General features: G+C 42.1%; 2 protein-coding genes across 2 annotated transcripts in view; one reads left to right on the forward strand and one right to left on the reverse strand.

Annotated features, from left to right (window-relative positions):
* Positions 1–625: 625 nt before the first annotated feature.
* g2e3 (G2/M-phase specific E3 ubiquitin protein ligase) lies at positions 626–19115 on the reverse strand. Its single transcript, XM_075447678.1, has 17 exons — positions 19018–19115; positions 17264–17338; positions 15938–16035; positions 12631–12732; positions 12082–12206; positions 11262–11430; positions 10947–11053; positions 10511–10627; positions 9218–9342; positions 9026–9119; positions 6434–6604; positions 6173–6330; positions 5798–5982; positions 5507–5679; positions 4981–5020; positions 3587–3758; positions 626–2990 (listed from the first exon to the last, which is right to left on the reverse strand). Exons 2-17 carry the CDS (start codon positions 17319–17321, stop codon positions 2662–2664), a joined length of 2223 nt encoding a protein of 740 aa, XP_075303793.1. The 5' UTR covers positions 17322–17338; positions 19018–19115; the 3' UTR covers positions 626–2661.
* A 2319-nt stretch (positions 19116–21434) lies between these two features.
* ehd4 (EH-domain containing 4) overlaps positions 21435–25377 on the forward strand; it is a 45370-nt gene continuing 41427 nt past the window's right edge. Inside the window, exon 1 of the mRNA XM_075448323.1 lies at positions 21435–21935. Coding sequence (XP_075304438.1) covers positions 21706–21935 — 230 coding nt within the window. The 5' untranslated portion in view covers positions 21435–21705. The remainder of the gene's footprint in view (positions 21936–25377) is intronic.

The raw sequence follows: 25377 nt of genomic DNA on the forward strand, positions 1-25377 counted from the left end.
GGGAAAGCTTGACCTGTTAAAATCACTTGACAGTCCCCCTCTTTAAAAAGGGGGACCGGAGGGTGTGTTCCAACTATAGGGGGATCACACTCCTCAGCCTCCCTGGTAAGGTCTATTCAGGGGTACTGGAGAGGAGAATCCGCCGGATAGTCGAATCTCGGATTCAGGAGGTGCAGTGTGGTTTTCGTCCTGGCCGTGGAACAGTGGACCAGCTCTATCCCCTCGGCAGGATCCTGGAGGGTGCATGGGAGTTCGCCCAACCGGTCTACATGTGTTTTGTGGACTTGGAGAAGGCGTTCAACCATGTCCCTCGGGGACTCTTGTGGGGGGTGCTCCGGGAGTATGGAGTGCCGGACTCCTTGATATGGGCTGTTCGGTCTCTGTATGACCGGTGTCAGATGAAAGATTATTCAGTGTGCACACTGATGACAGTTCTGGTTCAGTGAAGGGACACTCTTCTCTGTGCCAGGACCATGAAATCTTCTACAATGCATCTGCCTCTACCAAACAGTGGCAGGAAAACATTTTTTCTGCTATTCACAGGAAGGGATATTTATCAAATCGCCTCAATTAGCCCACAAACTGAGAAACAGCACAAAAATTGGCTTTAAATTCGGGTAAAATCTGATAATCATTTCAATGTTTAATCATATTTTGAATAACAAAGAAAAACATGACAAACAACAGCAAACAGAGCAAGAATCAGTTATCCTGTAGCACAAACTGTACAGTGAAAATGTCACCGAGCTAAAAGCAATTCTTAAGGCAAAAGTATCAACTCAGCACTGTACAAATCCCAGCAGATTTGACCAGTTTGCGTCACATAGCAAAAACACAGGATAAAGCCACTCAGTTCAGAGTTGGACATCTAAAGATCAAAAAGTAAGACGGCTCAATGATGAACAGATGTTTTTAAGGAAAGGAAAAGTTTAGTATTTAAGTCGTTTTTTTGCTGACGCATTACTAATGAAACGTGAGAAACTCATTCGGCCATTAGAGCCTAACAACATGCACAGAATCCTCCGAAAACGGAAATACCAACCATAACTAAAACACATATACCTTTTCTAATATCATAATGAACATGTTGAAAAGCATTTCAAGTCAAATTGATCATCTAGATCTTTATTTTGAATTAATCTCACAATAAAACTCTGAGGCAACAGTGAAAGTATCAACTGCCCTTATTGCTACCTTTTTAGGAATGAAATCATCCATAAATGAGGTTATCTTTATTTACAGCGAATGCTACATGCAAGATGTGTTGGATACCTTGTTTTTCCCACAAATATATCAGCCATCCATCCATCTTCCACATCTGCTTCACCCTATTCAGGCTCACAGGAGGGGGGGGGGGGGGGTCTATCAGCCCTGGACAGGCTGTCAGTCCATCACTATCCACTCACTATCCCACTCACTCCAAGAGAACATTATACTAATTAATGCACAATCTGCGCACGCCCAGGGTCAACATGCAAACTCCACCCAGCTGGAACTGAGAACCTTCCTGCTGTGAGGTGATGGTTCCAACCACCACACCAATGTGCAGAGCCACATGTATCATGCAGCAGATATGTTTCAGACCAATAATGACCAAAACAAAAGCTCAGCTTACAAATACTGCTATCAAGATTAGGTTCCACAAGGACATTTCATCCATGTGATGTGCTTTTCCAGATTTATATCTTCAGGGAGAAACGGTCTGCTTGGACTTCGTAGCCACAGGGTACAGAAATCAATGCATTAAGATGGACGGATAGACATTGCTCTGGTCTGTGGTTTCCAGTTGTGTCCTGTGCTTGGTCTTAAAACACCTGCTTCCAAATAGTTCTAAAACTGAAAATGTGTACAGATTTAGGTCTATCAGATACTAGCAGAACCTAAACAGAGCTGGCTCAGTGTATCTGATGTCATGCTCTTTGTCACCTTTTCTTAGCCTTTACTGGACAGTGACACCAGACAGGGAAGGGCAGCAACAAGGACCTGGCCTCTGGCAGATGTGATCACACGCACTGCAGGATGCCAGATGGAATGCCGTCCACATTCATATCACCCACTGCTTTATAAAAAAAAGAGGAAGCTTTTCTGGAGTTTTTTCACACATTAAACTTTCCTAAACATTGTCCAGAGTGGCTGCATGTGAGAAGGCAAATGTTCCCCAACAGACAGACACCCAGCCAGCACCATATTCAGTTCAGCGTGTCCCATGTGAGAGAGCAGCTACATCCTGAGTCAGGATCCTGACAAGTACTGCTGCTTTTACCCGTTCATCAAGGTCGCAGATAGGTCTGAATACACTTAGCACAGGTAATGACCCAGAAACAGTCACCAGGGAGTTGAAGCTGGGAACCTCGCCCACCTTCCTGGATGTGGTCGAAACAAATCTGTGAATCCCACACAGACCTTTGCATCATGTCCTCCCTTCCCTTGTGCTCTTTCTGGATGCCACTTCCAGATCATTTGAACTGTGAGAGCCCCTCTCACATGGAACCCCTCCAGCAAAACCTCCAAAGATGTTACACTGCTCTGCTACACATTGGGATAAGACATTGAGAATAAAAAAAGAAAAACTAAATAAAAATCACTATATTGGATGGAATGAGAACAGCTCCAGCTCCAATAAGAGATATTTCCTTGGAAGTTCATCTTTGAAGAAATAACCTAAATGACTTCATGCAAAGTCATGCTCTGACTCTCTGAGGGGAGGAGGTGTGCATGGTGGCTGATGGCCTGCTCCATGGAGCTCTTAAAGGCCTGGTAGGAGGAGGGGACAGGCAGGAGGAGGACTTTGGACTCTGGTTTGCTCTGAGGGAAAAGACCCTCATCTCTCCACTCTACATCTTCCTCCTCCTCTTTGGATCCCAGTTGAGAGGAGGTGGCATGTTGGAGGAAGACAATGGAGGGATCAGGGAGGAAGCCAACTGCTGGCAGCTCCTCAGCTCCAGTGGCGAAGCGAAGGATGTCCTGCAGGGAGATGGAGCTTCTTCCAACTGAGGAGAGGGAAGGGGAGTTCAGTACTGCATGAAAAGCCCAACAGCATCGAATACTACATTTTAAGTTACAGTCCTTCATGTAGATACTTGCACACATAAGGTGGAAAGAAGATTTATTCCTATGAGCCCATAAGAAGTTATTTTAATTCACACAGAAATGACTTTCCTTAAAGTCCCATCTACAAAACCTCAAAACAGTCGAGTCAAACAGGGCAAAAACAGAGAAATCTCACTCTGAGCCCTTCAAGCAGATGCAGTGGACTCTGGTCTCAACCCTCTCTTTGAGAAAAGCCTTTTTACTGAAGAACGGGACTTTTTCTCAGCACAGCAACTTGAAAGAGGATACCCACTCACGTGTGATTGTCATCTTTTTACTGATGCACCACCACTCCTATCCATCTTTATTCCATCTTTACTTCCTTTTTTCCTGTTTCCCACAACGCCTGCATCTTAACTGAACGAATTAGACATGTGAACATTGCATGTTTGTCCAAATCTAATCTGAATATCTTCCTTTGCTCAAGTCTTTCTTGAAAAACAATACGAGTAAAACAATCAATTTGAATCAACACAAGATAAAAGGAACATTTGACCTTCACACTCCAGCAGGAAGTGTCTCCAGAAGGTGACGACGGCCATCTCTTGGTTCAGTTTCTCCTCCTGCTCAGAAAAGCCTACGGTGAAGAGCTGACCCAGAGTCTGAGCTGTGAGACCATCTGCAGCTTTGCAGAAAACGCTGCAGAAGACTGACGGGAAGAGCTGAACCTGGAGCAGATCAGAGTTGGATTTTTGCAGTTTGAATTTCCATCAGTTACAAAAACAGAATACAAAAACTTCCTGTTGCCGAGGCAGATGCTGGCTCTTATTACAGCCTGCTGGCTTTGACATTATTCAGTCCACAGTTAAAAATGCTTTAGATTGGGGCAGAAAATTCCCAGTAAATATCTGAGAAATTTCAGGAAACTTTAATTCTGGAATTTTGGAAATATTCCAAATTGGATTATTTATTTATAAACAATGACTTTCCATCAGCATTAGCTGGTGGGCACCTCCACCTCCACACATTGAATGGCATTTTACTGTTGAATAAGATAAACAGCTGTATCGATAGATAGCTAAAGAAACAGAAGAAGATTTTATACATCAGTTGTAAAATATTTTACAATGAAATTTAGTATGTTTACAGAAAACCATCGAGCAGGAGGCAGAAGTAAGAGCATCACATTTGAGGTAGCTAGCACCATGATAAGATGGCCTCTTTAATGAAACGATGCTAGCTAGCTTACATTCAGTATATTTGGTTTACCAGTTAGCTAGCTCATGTATGAATTATTGTGATTTAATAGTTGCTCGTTAAACTTTGACACCATAGATCAAATAAATCTACCTCCTAATATCACCAAAACTTTGCGCTCAAATGTGTGACATCAATAGTCTGTCTGTGCTCAAAGAGTAGCTTTAGTAGTCTAAAAAAAATCCTCCGTGCATGTGAGGGAGGAATGACCAACGCATGTGTAGGTGTGGCCTCCACAGCCCTGCAGTCAGTAGTGTGCTGTGATCACACAATAACAGATACCCGACTGTATTTGCATCAAATCTGATCGTTTTAGCCAAGATTATGCTAAAATAGCTTTCATATATACTTCATTTAAGTTCTAAATTTTCAGTTAATTCTCTTAAATTCCCATGAAAAGTTTCCAACTTTGAAAATTCCCAGAATTTTGCAACACAACTACAAATCTTTCAAAACTTTACACGAACATCCATTTTCTTATTAAACCACAGCTCTACACTTGTCTTGTACCCAAAGAAATAATCCACTCTTGCATTGTATGCTGCTCTGAGAAACAGCAACAATACTATTTACCTGAAAACAATGTAACTGACACATGTCTAACAGATGGATGAATTCATTGTTACTTTGAGGCTTCGTAGGTGTAAAATCCTGTCTTCATCTTTACAGTAGCTTTGTGCTGAAAAAACTCACCTGGTCAAATACACCCAAAGTCTGCAGACCCTCACGGAATCTGCAGGAGGACAAAAACAACCAAAGCACAGTTATTACAGCTTTGGCCCTTTTATTCACATTTCAGCTTAAAAAAATGCAGTTAGAGAAGTTTGAGAAATGATGAAAAAGGCACCAAACATCAGTGTTTGCAGCTGATTTTGTATTATTATTCTTTTACATTCAAGGTATCTTTATCCTTGTGTTTTTATGACAAGTCTAACATTTCATGTAATAACCTTGAGATACTTTTCCAATGGGTGAAACATATAGATTCCACGGTCTTGGAGGATGATCATTCAGCTGTTTTCGATTACAGAAAGTAAGAAAAATCACTGATATGACACAAAAGAGTAGAATATTCTCGCTTTCCAAAACATACCTAAAACAGTTTTTATAACATTTTGCAGGCCCATAAGCAGTCCTATCAAAAGGCCACTTCCATGCACTGCAATCCTCTCATGTAGTGTACCTTTGTTAACTGGGCATTTCTATTGGTTTATCTCACCTCTGCAGTGGCAGCTGCATCCTGGTGATCATGGTGAAGCCGACTACATCATCCACCAGAGCCTCTCTCTCCTCCAGGCTACTGACTGGTCTGTTGCAGCCAGCCAGCTCCAGGTACTCCCAGCACGCTGCCATGACTTCTCTCAGATCATCTAAAGACTCTGCCTTTGCAATCTGAAACAATGATCCGTTTAGTTCAGTTTTACATTTACAGAGGTGTGAAATGCTGCTGTCATCAGCTGTGGGGTGCATAAGGCAAGCCTGCAGGCCTGGGACTTTGTCCTGTGCTCACCCGAGTGACTTGGTGGGTGAAGTGTGTTTCAGGTGTCATGTGTTGGACAGTGAGTGGGCAGTTGGCTGGGTAGTTGAACAGACACTGATAGAGAGCGTGGGAGAAGAAGCCAACAGGTGGGCCGCCATGAACCAAAGAGAGAGCCAGCAGACAGCCAATGTCAAAGTACAGGTCATCCCGAAGAGCTGAACGACACACACACACACACACACTTTATGCACACCTCATAAGGTGGGATGCTGGAGTTTAAGTAACCTGGAATACCCAGTAGGATGCTTGTCTATATATGAATGTAAAGCCAATCTGACAGCCAAGCAGAGGCTCATTGGTTACATGACATGTTCCTAATAAATGATCTCAATCACTTCTTATTACCCTGGGAATCCAGTGCCAGGTTTCTGGACCCACATGGACCTTCAAACGCCACAGAGTCCTGGATCTGCTGCACCAGCAGCTTCAAAAAGTACTGCTTGGCTGTGTTCGGGTCCAGGAGGGTGCTGGGAAATGCAGTTTGATGCTGCTCATCTATGAACCTGGACAAAGATGGGAAACAGTTAAAAGGAGAACAGGCATGGAAAGTATCCAAGAGAAAAATGTTCAGAAAGAGGAACCGAGGTGAATATTTTATCTACTGACCTAATGGACAGAGTGTGGGTGGGGTTGAAGTCGGCCCTCCTGACCAGCTCCAGACCAGCTGACAGAGCCTGATCCCCATTCACTTCCACCTGGACACTGACAGGATGAAGCTGAGGGACTAAAGACTGAAGCAGCTCCTCAGGTGATCCAGATTTTACAGCTAAAGATGGTCTGAAAGAGACGGAGACAAAGTTCCACTCACAAAAACTTTTACAGGAGGGAACATGGCTGAGCTGTGCTATGTTTGCATACCTTTTACAGGAGGGAACATGGCTGAGCTGTGCTATGTTTGCATACCTTTTACAGGAGGGAACATGGCTGAGCTGTGCTATGTTTGCATACCTTTTACAGGAGGGAACATGGCTGAGCTGTGCTATGTTTGCATACCTTTTACAGGAGGGACCATGGCTGAGCTGTGCTATGTTTGCATACCTTTTACAGGAGGGAACATGGCTGAGCTGTGCTATGTTTGCATACCTTTTACAGATGGGAACATGGCTGAGCTGTGCTATGTTTGCATACCTTTTACAGGAGGGAACATGGCTGAACTGTGCTATGTTTGCATACCTTTTACAGGAGGGAACATGGCTGAGCTGTGCTATGTTTGCATACCTTTTACAGGAGGGAACATGGCTGAGCTGTGCTATGTTTGCATACCTTTTACAGGAGGGAACATGGCTGAGCTGTGCTATGTTTGCATACCTTTTACAGGAGAGAACATGGCCGAGCTGTGTTATGTTTGCATACCTTTTACAGATGGGAACATGGCTGAGCTGTGCTATGTTTGCATACCTTTTACAGGTGGGAACATGGCTGAGCTGTGCTATGTTTGCATACTTTTTACAGATGGGAACATGACTGAGCTGTGCTATGTTTGCATACCTTTTACAGGAGGGAACATGACTGAGCTGTGCTATGTTTGCATACCTTTTACAGATGGGAACATGGCTGAGCTGTGCTATGTTTGCATACCTTTTACAGGAGGGAACATGGCTGAGCTGTGCTATGTTTGCATACCTTTTACAGGAGGGAACATGGCTGAGCTGTGCTATGTTTGCATACCTTTTACAGGAGGGAACATGGCTGAGCTGTGCTATGTTTGCATACCTTTTACAGATGGGAACATGGCTGAGCTGTGCTATGTTTGCATACCTTTTACAGGAGGGAACATGGCTGAGCTGTGCTATGTTTGCATACCTTTTACAGGAGGGAACATGGCTGAGCTGTGCTATGTTTGCATACCTTTTACAGGAGGGAACATGGCTGAGCTGTGCTATGTTTGCATACCTTTTACAGGAGGGAACATGGCTGAGCTGTGCTATGTTTGCATACCTTTTACAGGTGGGAACATGGCTGAACTGTGCTATGTTTGCATACCTTTTACAGGAGGGAACATGGCTGAGCTGTGCTATGTTTGCATACCTTTTACAGGAGGGAACATGGCTGAGCTGTGCTATGTTTGCATACCTTTTACAGATGGGAACATGGCTGAGCTGTGCTATGTTTGCATACCTTTTACAGGAGGGAACATGGCTGAGCTGTGCTATGTTTGCATACCTTTTACAGGTGGGAACATGGCTGAACAGTGCTATGTTTGCATACCTTTTACAGGAGAGAACATGGCCGAGCTGTGCTATGTTTGCATACCTTTTACAGATGGGAACATGGCTGAGCTGTGCTATGTTTGCATACATTTTACAGGTGGGAACATGGCTGAGCTGTGCTATGTTTGCATACCTTTTACAGGAGGGAACATGGCTGAGCTGTGCTATGTTTGCATACCTTTTACAGATGGGAACATGGCTGAGCTGTGCTATGTTTGCATACCTTTTACAGATGGGAACATGGCTGAGCTGTGCTATGTTTGCATACCTTTTACAGGAGGGAACATGGCTGAGCTGTGCTATGTTTGCATACCTTTTACAGGAGGGAACATGGCTGAGCTGTGCTATGTTTGCATACCTTTTACAGATGGGAACATGGCTGAGCTGTGCTATGTTTGCATACCTTTTACAGGAGGGAACATGGCTGAGCTGTGCTATGTTTGCATACCTTTTACAGATGGGAACATGGCTGAGCTGTGCTATGTTTGCATACCTTTTACAGGTGGGAACATGGCTGAGCTGTGCTATGTTTGCATACCTTTTACAGGAGGGAACATGGCTGAGCTGTGCTATGTTTGCATACCTTTTACAGATGGGAACATGGCCGAGCTGTGCTATGTTTGCATATCTTTTACAGGTGGGAACATGGCTGAGCTGTGCTATGTTTGCATACCTTTTACAGATGGGAACATGGCTGAGCTGTGCTATGTTTGCATACCTTTTACAGGAGGGAACATGGCTGAGCTGTGCTATGTTTGCATACCTTTTACAGATGGGAACATGGCCGAGCTGTGCTATGTTTGCATACCTTTTACAGGAGGGAACATGGCTGAGCTGTGCTATGTTTGCATACCTTTTACAGATGGGAACATGGCTGAGCTGTGCTATGTTTGCATACCTTTTACAGGTGGGAACATGGCTGAGCTGTGCTATGTTTGCATACCTTTTACAGGAGGGAACATGGCTGAGCTGTGCTATGTTTGCATACCTTTTACAGGTGACTGAGGAATGAATGGGGGAGAGATGCCGTTTGGACAGTAGGCTTCTCCGCTGACCTCTCTGAGGTGACGTAACCAGGCATGCTGGAGCAGACAAAACATACAGTTCACAGCAGCTGCAGTTAGTTTAAATGCTCATCCCTTTGTTAAGCATAGATGAGACTAAGTTGAGTGGCTCAGACCTCTCCCGTCGGTAGCCTTTGTGCAGTCGCTGCAGGCCCAGTCTCTGGTGTCCACCTTCAGCCCCGAACACTTTCTGTGAGTGCCCCTGGATCCACACAGCCGGCATCGAATCACCTCGAACCAACTTATTCAAGCACAAACACAGAAACATCAGATGCATTCATTTCTGAAAGAAGTGCTTCTGCTGCACACATCTGAACAACCTGAAAATGACATGTCTGCTTGCAGTCCAAGCTGTCTGAAGAATTTGTGCCGTCAAGATGAATTTACTCACTGAACTGTAAGTTTTATTCCCATTTGATTACCCTCACACACCTCTCATAAAACATATCATCCCAAGCAATCTACAATGGGATTTAGTCAGATAAACTAAGCATCAACACCCAAGTGTGTGCCAGGAGTGTCTGAAAGCCCGGGAGGAATGCTCAGCAGCTAACCAAAACAAAGTGAGCTGGTTCAGCATGGCCAGCTGTGGTCCACAAAAAGCTAGATTGCAAAAAAAAAAAAAAAAAAAAAAAGAAGCTGAAAAGCTAAATTTGTCATATTGTCAAATTTATGGAGTATTTCCCTTCCCAGTGTTAATTCTACCACTTTTGCAGAGGAATAGCAGATTTCCCCTCCAGAGACCGTGCAGACCGAGCAGTCCCTGCTTCCGAGCAGCAAACACCGTAACAGGCGCGGCTGTCGGCAGCAGGCAGTGATACGAAGGGAGAGAAAATAGGGCCAAGCGATTGTGAGATCTAACTTTTTCCCAGAGAACGATTTTGTGACGCAAATGTATTACTCTTTTGAATGCATATTGTTTTGAGAAGCCAAACGCTTTATTTTTTAAACCCCAGCCAACTAGCTGGACTACCTTCATCAACACCAAAACGAGGCTGGAACTCTGCTCACAGGACGCAGCAGGGGGTAAGAAGATGTTCATAAACAATATTGCTAATATAGGATGTCATACAGCTTCATGTCAAAAGAGGCGAACTATCCCTTTAAGGTAATCTCACATATCAGGTTATTTCTTTCAAAAGCTGACTCACAAAAAGTTTAGCGTGCTTTTAACTATTCTCTCCTCAGCCATTGCTTTACACTATAATCATGGATCGGTCAGCAGAATTCTGTTCTTGTTCTTTCATCACTCGGTTCATTTTGTTGTTTCATCCTAACCTAGTTACATTGTGCTGCTCTCCTCTAAAGCCATAAATGAACCGTAACTACAACTTGAGTACACTTCAGGGTAACTGAGCATTGGCTTCTCCTTTAAGAGCAAATGACTGACTATGATTTGCAAGTCATACCCGCTCTTGGCGGAGTGTGTGCGTCCACTGTCGCAGAGGCACGTGAGAGAGTCACAGCAGTTGTGAACCTCCAGAAGCTCTGAATATGCGTTTGCCTCCAACTCCCATGAGGCATCTCTGCAAAGAAAAAAGAATCCAGTGTTAGCATCTCCAGCTCAGCGTGAGAACTGATATCATGACATAAGGAGGCAGCTTTCATCTTTTTTGAACAAAACAATGCATGTGATGTGTTCTGGGATAATGGTGGAGTGCCCTTAATGTTTCCTGATTATTGTTTTAAGGACAGAAAACACTGGACGTGTGTATATTTGGGTTTATATCTACAGCAGTCTTTAACTGGATAGATTAGAATCTAACAATTTCCTTTCCAGCTGCTTGTTCCTGGTGTGAAAACTGGATGGGAAGAGACAGATTTGGTGCTGAATGGTTGTGGTACCTCTCCGGGATGTATATCCCCATCCTGAGCATCTCCTCCTGGAAGTTTTCTTTGTTGTTACAGAGAGTACATCTGAAGAAGAAGAGGCCTGCGCTGTGAGCCTGACGCTGACACAAACACATAAAAATACAAGAAGGAAGTCATGGACACTGTCCTGTATCTGCAGATTTTTACATTTTAAAACACAAGCTTCCCTTACAGAAAGGGTGCTACGGTCTTATTTGCTCTCCATTTCCTATCAAACTAATGCAAAATGTCCCGATTGAAGATGCAAATCAACAAATAAAATTGGGGTAAATTGCACATATATACTACCTGCACACAGTCTCTGTGGAACCAGCTGGTGTGGCAAGAAGGACACTTGAGGACAGAGTAGGACAAAACAGGGTCGATGGAGTCCAAACAAACAGAACAAGACTGAGGCAGACTGATGTCTGCAGCCACACACAGAGACTGAGAAGGACTGTGATCCGGACAGTAAGACCTGGACAAGCAGATAAAGAGGTTAAGGTCACGTAGTTGTATCTGTTGTATATCCATAGTTTCTGTTACTTTAGAAGCAGAGAAGTACTATGATCTAACAATTCAATTTCCAGCTGACAGGACTGGGTCTCATGTTTGGCAGGATACTCTTGTCTGCACAAATAAATCCCACCTGAGCCTCTCATTCCAGGGAATGTATAGCAGTTTTTACTCTTTGGGACCCCAAATGCACCATAGAAGCCTTTTCAACATTTATCCATTACTTTCAGCTGGATGTTTCGTTTTTTCAGCAGTTTTCCAGAGTTTCCGACATTGATCCAAATTTTCGTACTTTTTTTTAAAAAAAATTTTTTTTATCTATTGCATTTACCTAGTCATTCATTCATTGGAATACACACACACACACACGTATGTATGCGCATATAAATATATAATCACATAAAATAATACATACATATAATAATACAATAAATATAAAGTATACAAATGTAGAATCTTAATAAATCAATTATTACAGTATGAGGTGTTTGGGTTCGAACAGTGTTTGTGCAAACGTTCAATCAGAAATTGTATTTTTTGCATTAGTTCAGTTCAGTTCACTCTGACCATGCCACCATGTCTTTAGAGAAAACGCTCTTGTGGAGGCACTCACGGGAACAATCCAGTAAACTGTGAGAGGAACATCTGTTTCCGCCCACAGGGGAAGTGAACCATCTTCCTGCAGCTTCGGACATTACAGCCAACACATGCTCCCTTCTTTTTACAGCCGCCACATGTCTGAAACACACAATAAGCCAGGCTGATCACTGAATGAGGACTCTGCCAAGGCCAGTTCTGTATTCTGCACCTTCCTTCACCCAAGCCCCATATATCCTTTTAAACTGTATTTTAGACATCAAGACATGGATGGCAGACAATTTCTTTCAGCTCAACCGGGACAAACCAGAAGTATTGGTCATCGGTCCTGAGGCACACAAAGAGGAACTTTGCCTGGATGGAGAAACAAAAAGACACACAAGAGCCTGTACTCCTCCTGAAAATCCCGTCCATTCGTTTTCTTCTCGACTAAAGATGGCAGGTTTTCAGACCCCTTTTGTTTGAAGCTCTTGACAAATCTTGCCATTTTTGGTGTGACAGAGAGCTCAGTTGGACTAATGATCATAAAGAACAGTGTAACAAGGTAAAAAAAGAATGCGCTCACCAGTCGAGCCGACCTGCGGCTCTCCCGTTTGATGTCGTCAACCAGGAAACCAAAGACGCCTTCCTCTTCTTCTCCTCGCTGGTAAACGCCACAAGATGTTAACTGATACAACACACAAATTCATTGCATTAGCACACATTCTTGACATTAAGTAACATTATATGGAATATATTAGTGTTAAGCTATGAATGTTGACTCCAACAAAGAGTCCACGTGAAATTCTCCCACTTCTGCGTTTACAGGAAATCTGGAAATGTGCAGAGGTGAATAAGGCCGTATTGTCCGTTTCTTGGGTACTAAAATGAGTTTAAAGATTACAGTACTTTAATTTATTCATTTATATTTATATGATTTATTATTATTTATTATTTAACGTGAGCTCACTAGAACCGTGAGATGAGACGCTCAGGAAGGAAATGAATCACAGACAGGTATGCCAGTATGAGGGGGGTATGAAAGGGTCTGCTGACTGCAGGGCATCAAATACCTTTTACTGAAAAATGCATTCAACTTTCTCTGTGACATCCACCACATATGTTTAATTAGCCCAAACGTTCAGTTTGATCATATTTATGTTTACAAATGGGAAAGGAAGGTCTATTTTTGCTTCAACGTTCAATCTGGCATGTGAACTATATGTACGATCAACAGAAGACACAGCTTTTTCCCCTGAGGGGAGGAGCTTCTATTTCTATTCTGAAGTGAATTTGAAGGTACTGTGCCACTGTCAGAAATCTGTACATTTTACAAGATGTGTTTTCCAATCCTTGGAGATGGAAACATATTGTTTTTCTTTTCTTTTCAATACAAAGTATATTTTCTTGGCTTTTGTTAGGTTACACTTTAGGTTAAACAATAAGGAAAATGAGTTAAATGTATTAATTTCCCCCCATTTTTTTCTAAAATAAAGCAAAAACTAGTTTTAACAATTTCTTTGTCATTTATTTTGTTTGGTATTTTAATGAAGGAAACCAAATTCTTTTTTAGTAAATCTAAAATTGAGTCACATTTTTAGATCACATCGCCCGGTCCTCCTGCCGACTCACACATTTTTGATAAGATTCACCAAACAGACCTGTTAGTAAGCTCAGACTCTCAGGAGCTGTATCCTCAGTTTTCAACCTGGTTTGATGATGGCGAATGAGGATTAAGCCTACTGTTATTTTTAATTATTATTAGTTACAGGCAGTACAAACTCACTTTATCATTCAGTTAGTTACGTTATTCCTTATTTCTGTCATTGCTTCTGCACTGTGACATCTCTTGAATGAGTGCGAGAGGTTGTCTCACTGTGCAGGGTTGCGTTTTGAAGTGCAGTCTTCAAAGAAAATTTCTAGACAGCACTGCTTAAGTCCTGTTACTAAGAGGCAGGGCTGTTTCATAACTTATACCTTTATACCTAGGTATCTGTCTGCAGTGCTCTGAGACTCCACAGATGGACCGGCAGACATGCAATCCTCCAAAAAGCTAACAATGTACAGGCTTCTGTGATGATACCATGTGTTGAAAGTAAGCTTGAGCCTTCAAGACAACCACCAGCAACAACAAAGAGGACGAAATGCCAAAAACCGTAAAAAAGAAAGAAGCAAAGGAGAGAAACAATGGCCACTGTTGAGCTTCCTAATCTTAGCACTCAGTTTCACTCCTTCACAAAGCAGATCTTTGTCCTCTTTGACCTCTTTTTTTTTTCTACAGCAGAGCAACACCAACAGCAGCACCAGCACAGCTAAAAACTGCAAACAACACAACGGCTGCCCCCAAGTGGCAGCAAAACACCATCACATCCAGAGGTTTGTTTGCAAGATGTGTACTAATAAAGCTCGTTACGACCCATATGTGTGGTGGTGGTTCTTGAAAAAAGGAATCATTTTCAGATTAGAAATAAACTTCAAGTGTGGGTATAGCTAGGCTGTTTTTATTGTGACATCGAACATGTTCAAGTTTCTCATCTGTTGAGTAATATAGTGCCACCAGAACCACAGAGTCAGGGTGGAGAAGCAGCTGCTGCACAGCAATGCTTATAGAAAACATTTCAAGCAAAAAACGTTTTTTTCATTACAAATGAAAACTGTCAAAGTCATCACACAAATGCCGTCTTCCTGATGTCACTTCGGAGTATGGTGGTGTCCGATGACCCCTTATTTATAAAGTTAAGACTTTGTGAGAGCAGAGCTCCAACCACGCAATACTTTCAAATGTGCTGCTTTTTCATTTCACAAGTTTCACCATTTCTGACAACAAAAATAGGTGAATGAGAGCAGTGTTCTTGGGAATTCAGCCATATTAAAATAAGTCTATGTGAACACAGTGGGACAAGCGAAGAGATGCAAAGGGCTGGAAAAAGCAGGACTCTGGTTGGAACTTACCAGTTCACTGAAAGGAAATGATCAAGCAGGAGAGAAACCAGATTGCACAAGAACAACAGTAAGCATGGATATCTTCACAGTGGGTTTCTGGATCTATAATGCAACACCAAAGTCTGTAAACAAGCTGATCTGTGATCTTTGTACAGCTGAAAAACAGTCTATTTTCAAAGCTGTTTGCAGATAAAAGTGTTTTTCCTGAATCTGTAATGTGTGGTATTTTCAGTACACCACAGAGAAACAGAAAAGCCCAGACAGTGTGTGTGGTTAAGTTTGTTCAGATAGATAGATAGATAGATAGATAGATAGATAGATAGATAGATAGATAGATAGATAGATACTTTATTAATCCAGAGGGAAATTTAAGAATATTTCATGCATATTGTGATTCATGTACAGCTTCTAAAACTATTCTTGTGGTGTCAGGGCACTATTTTCTCACTAATGACGCCTGCAGTGAATGCGTCACGCCTGGGGCAATTTTTCAAAAGGGTGGTTTCTTAAATCTTTTCTTTCAATCCAGTATGATTTTGTCATAAAATTTCTCACAACACGTGCAGACCCACGACTAACATAAATGTATTTTTGATCTTCAAGATTGAGTTAAAAACATAATATGTGTGACCAGCCTTTGGTCATTTACACTTTGTCATTTAGGCTGCTGTCCTAAATGGAAACGGGCTGCGTGCGAGTTAAAAACAGTACTTTTTTTTTCTGTTTGATAGTTTAAATACATATTTGAGTTAATCAGTTTCCCAACCTATCCAGCTGCTTAAAACACTTACATTTACCTTGTATGACACATGTAGATAGAAAAAAGATTTTAATATACTTTTAGGAGTCCCTATATTCTTGTGACAAGTGTGAACACAATGTATTATTGAAAAAAAGAAGAAAAACTCTCCACAGATAAACAAACAAAGAAAGAACTCACACAGACTTACCAAACAGAAGTAGTGGACGGACAGCTTGTGCTCTTTAACTGTAACCTTCTCCCCAAACATGGCTGGGTCATCATCACTGATCCTGCACAGAACACAGCCTGGAAACACAAAAACAGGCTTTTATTTTCCTCTGTGTCACATCGTTGCATCAACCAAAGTCGAGATGGTCTCTTTAGCCTTGCATTGTGTCTGTTCTTACTTTGCTAGTTCAGGCATTTCAAGCTAATGCATCATGAACATAAAATAATGAGTTACATTGTGGGAGTTCCAGAGATGCTGAAGCAGCACAGGGTCTTACATTTAGACACAGACACAGCATGGTATTATCACAACACCATGTTCTTCACACACATGTTGCACAGCATCTCAGATGGTCATGCAAGTGTTTCTTTGCCTTCCGTGGGATCATTTTCCAGCTGGACTTGCAGGTGCAGCATGGTATGGAGTTAGCACTGCGTTAGCGCTTCGCTGAGCTTTGCAGGCACACATTTACCGGTTGCAGTTCTCTGCTCCCATTTGGGAATAATGTCAAAAACATGTTGAGCTCCCAGAGAGCCACATTAACCGACACCAACCGGGAACTGTGAACCGGCTTTTAGACGCACTTCACTACTGACTGGTCACTGCAGTGAGCTATGTGGTCATGCCATCAAAAGCATATCTTTCACATCTTCACCATGGGAAGGGGCACTCTAAAGATATTTTAACACCTCAGCTCAGGACATAGACAGGTCAAGTCCTACAGAGTGACCTTCAGTCTCTTCATTTTCATAATGTGGAGAGTAGTTACTCTAAACTACTCTTTGAGTCCAACAACAGTTATTTCAGGCAGAGTTTGAGCTGGGTGGGAAGCACCACAAGGTCTTTTCCATCGGCTTGAATAATGCAGTCAGCCTGTGGACTCTATCCACCATCTCCGTCCTCAGTGCTCAATCAGTGCTAATCCAGCTAACTCCACCATTGTTGGATTGAGAAGCTTGAGGATTGGATGTACTACACAGTTAGCAGGAAGTCATTTAGAAACTAGATCCATCGACATGTTCTTTTCATATCCAACTTAATAGTGTCTATACTAATACGAATAAACTGCAGATGTCAGAACTAGTGTAGTTTCGACAGAGCTCCAAAGGGCGAATATTATGGATAAGGAGCCCACTATTTCACATTTTAAACATTCTGCATATGCCAACACACCAGAGCGCTCTGCACAGGATGGTTATAATCTTTTTATCGTCCCATTTCTCCACTTAAATACAGCAGGGCCCCCTACTGTGTTTACATCAGCTGATAATCTAAGCAGCATAGAAGTGTGTGTTCATCACTCACAACCCTCGGGGATACTGGATGTGTCAGGAGCCTGCAACCGCCTGGTCTTCGTCTTCATGCTTGTATTAATCAAACCTGTTGGATCATGAGGACAGTGAGCCATGGTCAGATTTATTAAGCTTTGACCCAACAGAATCCTCATTACAAAGTCTTTAACCAACAACATACTGCGTAAGTCATAAAGAAACAAAACAGAAAAAGCACCATTAGGGCCGCCTGTAGTCAAGAAATGATCCCCAACCAGGCATGGCAGGTAAGTGTCCAGGTGCCTGCAGTATGATGGAAGTTCAACATAACAGCTTTCTTTCTGCCATCTGTCTGAAATAACACTAACAATAGACACAGTGTTTGTCATGGTGCTGGTAATAAACTTGATAAGTCATCCAGCTTTTTTGCTTCTGGATATGTACTGGTTTGCGTAAGTAGAGCCAGATGACCACCACAGACAACGTATGTTAAAGTGATAAAATGACCTATTGCTGAGTGAAGACAGAGGAGACGGCTCCCTTTGTTCTTTTCGGTTTAAGTGCCTCCTTTGATACTGTCGATCTGCATTGTTTAGAGTCCTTGGTTGATATTAAGACTTGACTCTTAAGTTTATTAGTCTCATATCTCTCTAATAGAATTTTTTTTTCAAGCTGAATCATTTTTACCTCCTAAACAGCGTAGCCCAGCTGACTTGTGATGTACCACAGGGCTCAGTCCTTAGCCCCCTCTCTATTCTCCATTTACATGTTACCTCTTGGCCAGCTTATTCAAGGCCATAATGTTCATTAGTAGTTTTTATATGAAGGACACTCAGTTGAACATGCTAATAAAATCCACCATTCCCAGCATTAATCTCACAGCTGGTATTTCTAACATGAAATCATGGATGGCTGAAACTATCCTGAACTCAATGACGACAGGTCAGGGGACACTCTGCTTTGAATATCACCTATTTCAGGTCATCCATCAGTCTGTCATATGGCTTCTATGTTAAAGAGATTTGATTATTCAAATAACAATTACCTCATTTATTGTGTTGTGTCAAATTAGTTTCTACATTTCATTACACAATTAACAATAAATTAAAAAATAGACCATCAAACAATAGTAATAAGACAGAAAATTTTACAAATGTGTCTATTATCATTACTGAAAACCCGTCATGCTACATGACTGTGTTCCCTGAAGAGAACACACACTCAAACATTTTATTAATATGACAGAAATGTTGAGATTATTCTTTAAAAGAAAGAAAAAAAGAAGCTAGAAAAAGCTGAAAAGTTCTTTCATCTCTCGAAGGCGAATAGTTTCTGGGGAATAAAAGGAAAATAAAAATGGCTCATTCTGGGCTCCTCCAGGCAAACCCCCCAAATATTCCGTTTACTAACAGTCAGTCAATCAATGACAAGTTTGAAGTGTTCTTCTTAAGAATAAAAAACATATTATTGTTAATTACCGGAATGCTTTCTGATGGATTAAGTCTGCATGTAATTCTCTGAAGTTCTGCAGGTAAACACAGGGCATTGGTATCTACTTACAGGGATACAAGCTGCTGGTACTATTTAACATTCCAATAGAGCATTTTAAAGATGATGGAAAGGGGAGGAAAATATGAAGATACATAGTGTATAATTAACACCAAATTCTGTGTTTTAAACCATACCGCGAAACGTTTCCAGTAAGTTCTACGCACACGCTGAATTTAACCGTCAGAGAAGATTTAAACTAACTAAAACTGACAAAACAATGTTTACCTATCGACCTACTTTAAATTCAAGGTGAAGAATTTCAGTTTGTGGTCATTTTCAGTCTTCTTTTGTAGAGCTATTCCGCTTCTTCGTCTGTTTACTTCTAACGCCATCCAGTTTTAAATTTCCCTCTTTCAAAACAAAAGAGTCGCATTTCCGTTTCCGCTCGGCATCGTCTTCTTCCTCTTCTTCTTCTTCTTCTCCCCCTCCGCCCTGGCATGGACACAGATCTCGCTAAACTCATCTGAGGCAGCATTTTGCTGCCACTTTCAGGTGTTGCCTACCTTTGCTTGTGTTTGAGCTGTTATTGGTCGTTTAGCTTTGACTTTGACCTTGAATTGGCCCCTTCAGACGCTGTAGATGCTTCTGCAAATGATACACCAGTGTTTTTTGCTCCAATAATTCGTTTTCTTTTTTTAAAAAATGTGCATTAATTAGTGAAATTTTTCATTCCTACTGTTTCCTGGACGTCTCCTTTTTCCTTCTTATTAGGTATTTACTTGATAATCATAGATGAAAAGTCACATTTGAGAATCAAATCATTTAGAAATATGAGAAATGGGCCAAGGCGACTTGGAAACTGCTTTTCAAATGAGTTGCCAAAGGAGATTTTAGTGGCTGTGCTGATTGATTCAAAATTCTACTTTAGTGCGCTACAACACGTGATCTGTTGTAAGATTGCAAGAGTTCCTAAACAACTATCATCTCATTTAAAGGGATTTTGGCATGAGTCTTTCCCATAAGTCTTAACTATTTCGAACTAGCTTGAGTCAAATAAGTGTTTAGGGTCCAGGATTACAGTGTAGTAAGTTGTTATTACCTATTCTTTATTGATCAATCATTTTTTAAGTTTAATACAATGATTACTGGTAGTTGAATAAGGAGACTTTATTGATTGATGATGCATTTGAAATACAGGTACATATATTTTCATTATTTTACATTTTATTATTTTATTTTATTATTATTATATTTTTTGTTTTATTGCACCAAACAGACCAGACCAAATTCCTTGTGATGTGAAAATTACTTGGCAATAAAATCTTTTCTGATTCTGATATACCTTGACGGTCTAGAATATCACTCATCTGTAAATATTAGAAAGTTATTTCTGAAAAATATTTTAGAAATATATCAGTTACTACTTCTAAAGCGAGTTTGTATTTTGTTTGTCCAGATTAGTTTAATTCCATTTATAACTTCTTTGAAATGAATAGCGACATTATCTTCAGCCACAGTTGAGCTGCTGACAGTGATGGACTGTAGTATATTATCATATACTGTCCAGATATGTTGTAGCTCTGTCCTGCTGTTAAGCACAGAGGTCTCGTACTTTTTTCTAATAGGCTACTTCTGTTTACTAAACGTATTGCAACACTTAAAATGCAAGCAGTAGAAAAGCTAGTGATCATTCATCTGTTTGATATTTGTATTTTGTGTACAACTTTTGAAATGTGAGGATTTCATTTTCTCTTTGAGTCACATCATTGAATTTGGATTTGAGTTCTTCTCATTTTGACAGTGAAGGCCTCACTGTAGGACAGGATAGTGAACTGGTGGGATTTCCACGTTATTTTCTTACACTTTTTTGTATTTTAAAAGACAAACAGTCTGCAGATTACTGGTGGGGCCCGCTGAACATCAGTTTTATGTTTACTGACTTCAGAAATGATGGAAATCCACCCCTGCTGAAGCAGAATACAGACCGTATTGCATCTAGACGTACAGTCATATTTTTTACTTAATTGTATATTGTTTCAACTGTTTTTAAGTAATCGCAAAACACACAAAAAAACTATTGTCATGAAAGAAAAGTAAGGCTGTAACAATACAGAAGAGTAGGGCCAGGCATAAGAAAAAATATTTATATTTTTCCTGTCGAGATTAAAGTCGAAATCTTTATTCTCGACATTTCAATTTTATTCTCGACATGTTGACATTATTCTCGACAGGCAAAATATTATTATTATTTTTCCTCATGCCTGGCCCTAATACTCTTCCGTAGTAACAAACCGTCCTCAGAGTCAGTTTTCTTTTCACACATGGCTCTTATTTGGAATTGCCTTCAGTATCTTTGTCTTCAAACTACCGACATTTGATATTATTGCCACTAAAAACTTGAAAATGATCAAATTATTCACATCTGATGAAGTGCTGCATGTTGCCAAGTGATTACCTGACAAATCAAATTTAAACTCAAACTTGCTGGAGAAATACTGAGAGTGGTAATAAACCTGTTGGATAATGAACTATAATAAACTATGATGCCCGGCTAACTGATCCCACAGGGACCGTGTTGTGGACTTTCAGTTCTCTCATGATATTTTCCTGTGAGACTCACAGGGTTGGGCTATAGTGAGGTATAAATACTTTTGCCCTAAGTGCCCCCCACCACCGCTCCACACACACGCGCGCGCGCGCACACACACGCACACGCACACACACACAGTGGTGTTTGGTAATATCCAGGGAAAGAACGGCGTCACGGGGGGAAGGGCGGTGCCCGCAGGTACCCACATCAGCAGAGGCGGCAGAACAAGCCGCTGCAGTGTGTCCGGAGCAGAGGAGAAACAAGGTGTCAGGCACATTCTTCCCCGAGCCCAGCCTCCGACACACCGAGCGAGGAAGGACACCAAACATCCGCAGAGTTTGGAAACATCGAAAGAGGGAAGTTGGAGCGCAGCGCCTCAGCGTGCTTTAGGAAGTATGTTCAGTTGGGTCAAACAGGAGCAAGGTGGCCGCAACAAGGAAGGAGAGATGTACCAGACGGTCACGGAGGGACTCCAGACTCTTTACACCAAGAAGCTGCTGCCGCTGGAGGAGACCTACCTCTTCCATGACTTTCACTCTCCGGCCCTGGAGGGCGCCGACTTCCAGAGCAAGCCCATGGTGCTGCTGGTGGGCCAGTACTCCACCGGGAAGACCACCTTCATCAGGTGGGAAAGTGCGGAGCAAATATCCACACACACTGTTCTGTGTGACCTAAATGCTCAGTAGTGGAGCTCAGTGCCAGGTGCAGGATGTTAAGATATCCAGATTTAAGCGTCTTGCTGGTATGTAGAAACTAACTTGACAGGATTGGGAACTCTTGGCTTGTGCTCAGTTCGCTGAGCTGAAGGTGATCTCCATTACGACCCAAGCTGGGTTTTTTTGTTTGTATTTTCTGATTTGACAAGGAAAGGGACACTTTAGGGCACTGATTAAACCTCTAATAGTCCATTGATATTGTATATATATATATTTTTTTATATATATATATATATTTTTTTGGGGCCTTTTATGCCTTTAATGATAGGACAGTCGGAGAGAGACAGGAAGCAGGGGGCAGAGAGAGGGGGAAGACATGCAGCACAGGGGTGCGGGACTCGAACCGGGGCCAGCTGCAGCGAGGACTGTAGCCTCTGTACATGGGGTGGCTGCTTAACCCACTATGCCACCAACCGCCCCGATATTGTATATTTCTGATTTCTTCTTGTGTGAAAATGTCTGCCTAAAACGGCTCAGCTGTCCCAGCTCATGTTGTAGGTTGTGTGGAAGTGCAGATGAGCCCATCCTGTCCTGCTTGTCCTGTCCTGGAGCTCCTGACATGGCTGTGCAGCAGGAACATGTATACAACGCATTCTGCTCCTGGCTGTGCAGCAGGAACATGTATACAACGCATTCTGCTCCTGGCTGTGCAGCAGGAACATGTATACAACGCATTCTGCTCCTGGCTGTGCAGCAGGAACATGTATACAATGCATTCTGCTCCTGGCTGTGCAGCAGGAACATGTATACAACGCATTCTGCTCCTGGCTGTGCAGCAGGAACATGTATACAACGCATTCTGCTCCTGGCTGTGCAGCAGGAACATGTATACAACGCATTCTGCTCCTGGCTGTGCAGCAGGAACATGTATACAACGCATTCTGCTCCTGGCTGTGCAGCAGGAACATGTATACAACGCATTCTGCTCCTGGCTGTGCAGCAGGAACATGTATACAACGCATTCTGCTCCTGGCTGTGCAGCAGGAACATGTATACAACGCATTCTGCTCCTGGCTGTGCAGGTGGAGCAAAGAAAAAGCTGCACCATGAAGTCAGGTTCAACACAATATTTTTGGTGTGGTGGGATCATTACCGAGCCCTTAAAATGACATGGGAGAGTAAAATAAAACCCAAGGGTTTCTCGTGCCCACGCGAAACTTTCTCGTGCGCACCTGAAACTTTTCTGGTGGGAACATGAAACTTTTCTCGTGCGCACCTGAAACTTTCTCATGCGCACCTGAAACTTTTCTGGTGGGAACGTGAAACTTTCTCGTGCGCACCAGAAACTTTATGGCACGCGCGCATTTGAAACTGTCTAGTCAGACAGCAGTGTTTGATGTCCGCAGAAAGTTGACCTGCGTCTGACATTAGACCTACATGACGATTCTCTGCCCGTCCTGCTGCCTAACCTACACTGTTTTACAATAAAGTGTAAGTTTCTCGTGCCCACGCAAAACTTTTCTAGTGGGCACGCAAAACTTTCTCGTGGGCCCGCAAAACTTTGTCGTGCCCACGAGAAAAGTTTTGCGTGGGCACGAGAAACCCTTGGGTTTTATTTTACTCTCCCATGTCATTTTAAGGGCTCCGTAGATCATCGTGTCACACTGCACATCATGTTTCTCCTGTGTTCGGCACAGTTGACACTTTCTAAAGAGATTACTCCAGACTTTGTACCCAAAACTCTAAAAGAGTCTAATGAAAAAGGCCAACATGGATCCATACCATTTGGAACAGCGGGCTACTTCTTTGCTTGGCCTTTGTGCATTCTGAGCAAACATCTCCACTTTGGTCGGGTCTGTCCAAAGGACACTGCTCCAGAACTCTTGTGGTTTGTTCAGTCACCTCCAGCAGCTCATGTTCTTTTGAAGAGGAGGTGTTCCCCTGACAGGTGCTAAACTAATCAAGTCGCTAATCAAATACTTATCCTTTCAACTGCTATGGAGGTGATAAGAATGGACTTGGTTTGTCACTGTTCCTTTGAGTTTGCATGTACCTCGGTTTAAGATCAGGTGAGGGTCAGATCATTCGTCTTTGAATTTGAAGAGGTTGTATTTTCTTTTTCACTTGACTCTTTGTCAGTTTAAAACAGTTTTAACAAGAAAGTTACCTCCAGACGTTTGAACATCAGCGCATTTAAAGTGCTGGCAGCCGAGGCATTAGCTGCGATCTTTAAGAACTGACGGTCAGATTCACTGTGACATGCACGTGTCAAATGGAGCTGATGACAAACCATCTCATTCTTACACCCTCCAGTGGTCATGTCCCTGACAGTAGTCAGTCCCTGCAGGGTTTCGCAGGATCTTTTGGGAAAGCCTGACTTTGTGGCAGCTTTTCTGAAAGGTTTTGCTGTGGTTTTTAGTCTTTTTTAAATTTATTTTCCCCCTAACATTCATGCAGAACACAGGGAATCTGTCGTGCATGGGGATTTTTGATTGGTAAACCATTCAAACCCAGAAACACAGAAGTGAAGTTAATGATATAATCATATAGGTTGATGTGAGTGAGTGACGCGATTGGTCAAAGTTGAATTATAGTTGTGGTGATTGGACAAAATAGCAAGGATGTGCAAACTTCCCCAGGATTGGCTGAATTTGAGTTAATTGTTGCAATGGCAACATTGTGAATAGTTTGGAACATCTCTTGTGTTTGTATTCCAAAGTGTGTAGAAGAGTTTGAGTCATATTTGAGACAGGCTGGGACTTGCTGAGTGTAGCATGTGACTCATTCTCAGCTCTGCAGCTGTACATCGGCCTCAGTCATGAAACCAACTCTGTGCCTATTGCATCAGAGGCAGGTTGACTGTTGTCTGAGTCGTACTGACTCCGCTAAAGAGTTTAAGTCGCACACAGAATTGCCAGGTTTGGCCTGGAGTGCACCCTCTTGTTTTTGCGCTTTCTTTGTTTAAAAAGTTACTTGAATCAAAATTTTAAATAAAACCTTTGAATTAAAGAAATGCTCATGCCCCTCCTTATGTGAAAAGTTTCTCTCAAATATCAGCTCAAGTAAGATCTTAAATTCCTGAGTGATTTTCAGAAAGACCTCAGGATTTTTGTGAGCTGGCATATGTGTGAAGTCGACACCTAATGCACATTGTATTGTGCCTACAGCATTGAAGATGGCAGAGAACATTTTGAAAGGCTGCAAACTTCCAAGATTTTGTTGTGATATTTTCTTTAAAAACTCATTTTTACACAAGAAGAAGAGGGTATTTTCATGTTGGTCTGAGGCGCTAACTGAGGCTTCATCTGTGAAACGCAGGCAAAAAGGTTCAAGTTTGGATGAAAAAACAACAGGGTGAACCCGCTGCTGTTGTAATGCTGCGTACTTCCTGTTAGTCCCGCTGCAGAGCAC

This window comes from Odontesthes bonariensis, chromosome 17 (genome assembly GCF_027942865.1).
Source record: "Odontesthes bonariensis isolate fOdoBon6 chromosome 17, fOdoBon6.hap1, whole genome shotgun sequence".
Classification (NCBI taxonomy): Eukaryota; Metazoa; Chordata; class Actinopteri; order Atheriniformes; family Atherinopsidae; genus Odontesthes; species Odontesthes bonariensis.